At 43.0% G+C, this 3,044-nt stretch overlaps 1 protein-coding gene across 2 annotated transcripts; it reads right to left on the reverse strand.

The window, feature by feature from the left end:
• Positions 1–170: 170 nt before the first annotated feature.
• Positions 171–1,290, reverse strand: LOC108532974 (ATPase family AAA domain-containing protein 1-like). Of its 2 annotated transcripts, XM_017877298.1 has the most exons (2): positions 561–1,290; positions 171–479 (listed from the first exon to the last, which is right to left on the reverse strand). In XM_017877298.1, the coding sequence occupies exons 1-2, from the start codon at positions 1,254–1,256 to the stop codon at positions 171–173; spliced, it is 1,005 nt and encodes a 334-aa protein (XP_017732787.1). In that variant the 5' UTR covers positions 1,257–1,290. The 2 variants fall into 2 exon arrangements, with proteins under 2 accessions (XP_017732787.1, XP_017732786.1); XM_017877297.1 differs by having other exon boundaries at positions 171–1,290.
• Positions 1,291–3,044: the final 1,754 nt, after the last annotated feature.

Genomic DNA, 3,044 nt, shown 5'->3' on the forward strand with positions numbered 1-3,044 from the left:
AGGCGCCCGCCACCCCGCCCGGCTAGTTTTTCGTATTTTTTAGTAGAGACGGGGTTTCACCGTGTTAGCCAGGATGGTCTCGATCTCCTGACCTCGTGATCAGCCCGTCTCGGCCTCCCAAAGTGCTGGGATTACAGGCTTGAGCCACCGCGCCCAGCCGATATTTACTCTTAATCTAAACAAACATGTGCTAAAACATTCTGAAATGCTGCATCCTTTGATTTCTTCATCTTTTCAGTTGCCCGATGCAGGTCCTGCTGTTGAACAGGCCGAATTTCATCTTCATCATGGCTTTCTTCTGATGTAGAATTAACATATTCTCTAACACAGAGGAGGGCAACATCTTGACACATCTCTTTTAGGTCACTTCCTGAAAAGCCATCAGTTTCCTGGGCAACTTGTAGCAGGTCTACATGCCTATCCACATTTTCATTTTTCAAGATGAGTTTCAGGATTGCTTCTCTCTGTTTTAAAGCAGGCTGGTTGATGTGAAATCTTGTAGGCATTCTTCTCATTATAGCAGAGTCAAGGTCCTGAGGACGATTGGCAGCTCCCATTACTATGGCCTGGCAGCTGTGATCAGTATCCAATCTATCCCAGAGACTCATAAACTGAGCTTTCATCATAGCTGTAGCTTCATGGTCAGAACTTGAATGGTTTCGTAGAAAGGAGTCTATTTCATCTATAAAGATGATGGATGGTTGTAGCTTTATGGCAAGGGAGAAGATAGCAGCAGCCAATTTTTGAGATTCTCCGTACCACTTGTTAGTCAGTGTGGAAGGCTGAAGGTTAATAAATTGATAGCCTGCTTCTCTGGCAGTGGCCTTGGCAATCAACGTTTTACCACAGCCTGGAGGCCCATAGAGAAGAACACCTTTTGAAGGCTGCAGAAGCCTGGAATTCTCAAACAAATGCTTCTTTTTGATAGGTAAGATGACTGTGTCTTTCAGATCCGTAATGATATCATCTAAACCTGTTATATCACTCCAAGTAACATGCATATTAAGAGGGTCTACTAGATGAGCAGCAATATTCATTTCATATTCTGAGAGCTTCACATTTTTCATACCGATTTCCTTCATTAGTTTTTCTGCCTGTTTCTGAGCTTCTACTTTTTGCTTTCTGGTTGGATCAATTGCATCTACCAACCATTTGATAGTAAAGTATGTCACTGCATCAAATATTGTCAAACGGAAAATTAAACCAACAACTACATTTCGACTCAAAGGACGAGAAAAGGCTTCAGCATGTACCATCTTGATTGTTAACCCAGGAGCAGAAACAGCGGGAGCAAATGCCCTCAGCTGGCCTCGCACAGGAAGGAAATGCAGCCTGCGAGAGAACGCTTCAGGCGGGAGCCACGACCCACTCTCTCGCACGGAGCATGCGCGACCCGCAGTCGCCTGCGAGAATGCGGCTTGCTCCCAGGCTTAGAAACGGTGAGCTAGAGCAAATTCGCGCACCTGGTGTTTGCTTAACCTGCTATCTGCTGGCCTGAGACTTGCTGCAAAGCCCGGAGCCTCAACTTTCTGACATAGGTAACTGGGATTCCTCAATAATGAGCATATTTTAAAGTAAAGAAAATGAGTTGACAAAGCCCTGATTCTTTGTTATTCAAGTGAGGTTTAGAAATAAGTTGGACGGTTGTGTTAGAGGACCAAGTTCATATGCCCGCTGCATAATCACAGACCTATACACTGAGGCAGCTGGGTTTACATCAGAGAAAGTGTTTAATGATCTCAGGGTAGCTGAGGAGATGGAAGGAGACCCTCAAATCCATCTCTCCAAGGAGTTTGGGGCCAGGGTTTTAAAGGGATTTTTGGAGGGCAAGGGGATGAAAAATTGGGGCCATTCATTGGTTGGGGCAAGAAGGATGAAATCATCAGGATGTGGAAACTGCACTGTTTGGGTAAGTCAGCTTCTCCTGGGGTCCTTCAGACCAACTGATGTCAGTAATTTCAGGCCTTGAAAGAATACCTCAAATGGGTAAATTTAATATTTCATAGTGTTTAGGTTGTTGACTATAAAGCAGTTAAGGGGAGCTATAATCTGTGACAGGGCTTATGTGATTCTGTGGCAGTAGGCTGTGAACAACCATGAGGAAGCAGGTCAGAGAGCAAGCTGACCTAATGATTAATGCTGAATGTGCTGGAAGCTTGGTTTATTTTGGTTTCTTCCCCTCCCTTCTTCTATGATAAATTTTATAAAATTTATAAGGACAGTTTCAGTTGAGTCCAGATCACAAAAGAGAAGATAGGATTGGAGGTAAAGATTAGGAGCATCATGAGATCACGGATGAGAATCCCCAAGGACAGGACTATGATAAAAGCAACCTCTGAGCATGTTACAATAAAATTGTTCTTTAAAGACAATTTTTGTGATTCTTACAAAAGGGCAACTCTCCCCTCAGGAATAAAAGAGGTCCCACTAGCCTCTGAGAGCAGCTACTTCAACCTCAAAACCAAGGAGTTCCAGCCGAGTGGCTGGGAGAGTTGATGAGCAGCTTCTTCACCTCCCCTTAGTGCTCCTTTGAGGGAGCTAAAATGCATTACAACTGCCACTGTTGTCTGCCCTCTGGAAGTTTACAATGTGAGACAAATGTTCAGTCTATTTAGGACATGAACTGTTTCTGAAAATATGCTCCTCACCATACAAGAGAAGCAATGGATTCTTAGTGTCCAGAAATAGAGGTCTGACTGAAATTTGACTTGAGCTTGATAATACGTGGCTTGCCTTGTTAGGATATTAAATATTAGAGAGGTAACTCATCACTGCAGATTAATGAAGTCACCAAAATCATTTAGAAATAATTGCGGGCCTAATTTTAATTAGAAGTTTGATTGCTACTATTGAAACGAAATAAGAGAAATGCACACTCCTCACCCTCTGAATGTTGTTCCCATTGAAACAACAATTACTATGTCAATCTTTAGCTCATTAGTGGGCCTTTTTGGAGATTACATTAGATGGTTTCCAAAGAATAGAGTATTTTAGGCAGGGAATATAGGGTGGCAGGACTGTAATCAAAAAAACTCCTAGAATCA

Source organism: Rhinopithecus bieti, unplaced genomic scaffold, assembly GCF_001698545.2.
Source record: "Rhinopithecus bieti isolate Rb0 unplaced genomic scaffold, ASM169854v2 scaffold_6380, whole genome shotgun sequence".
Classification (NCBI taxonomy): domain Eukaryota; kingdom Metazoa; phylum Chordata; class Mammalia; order Primates; family Cercopithecidae; genus Rhinopithecus; species Rhinopithecus bieti.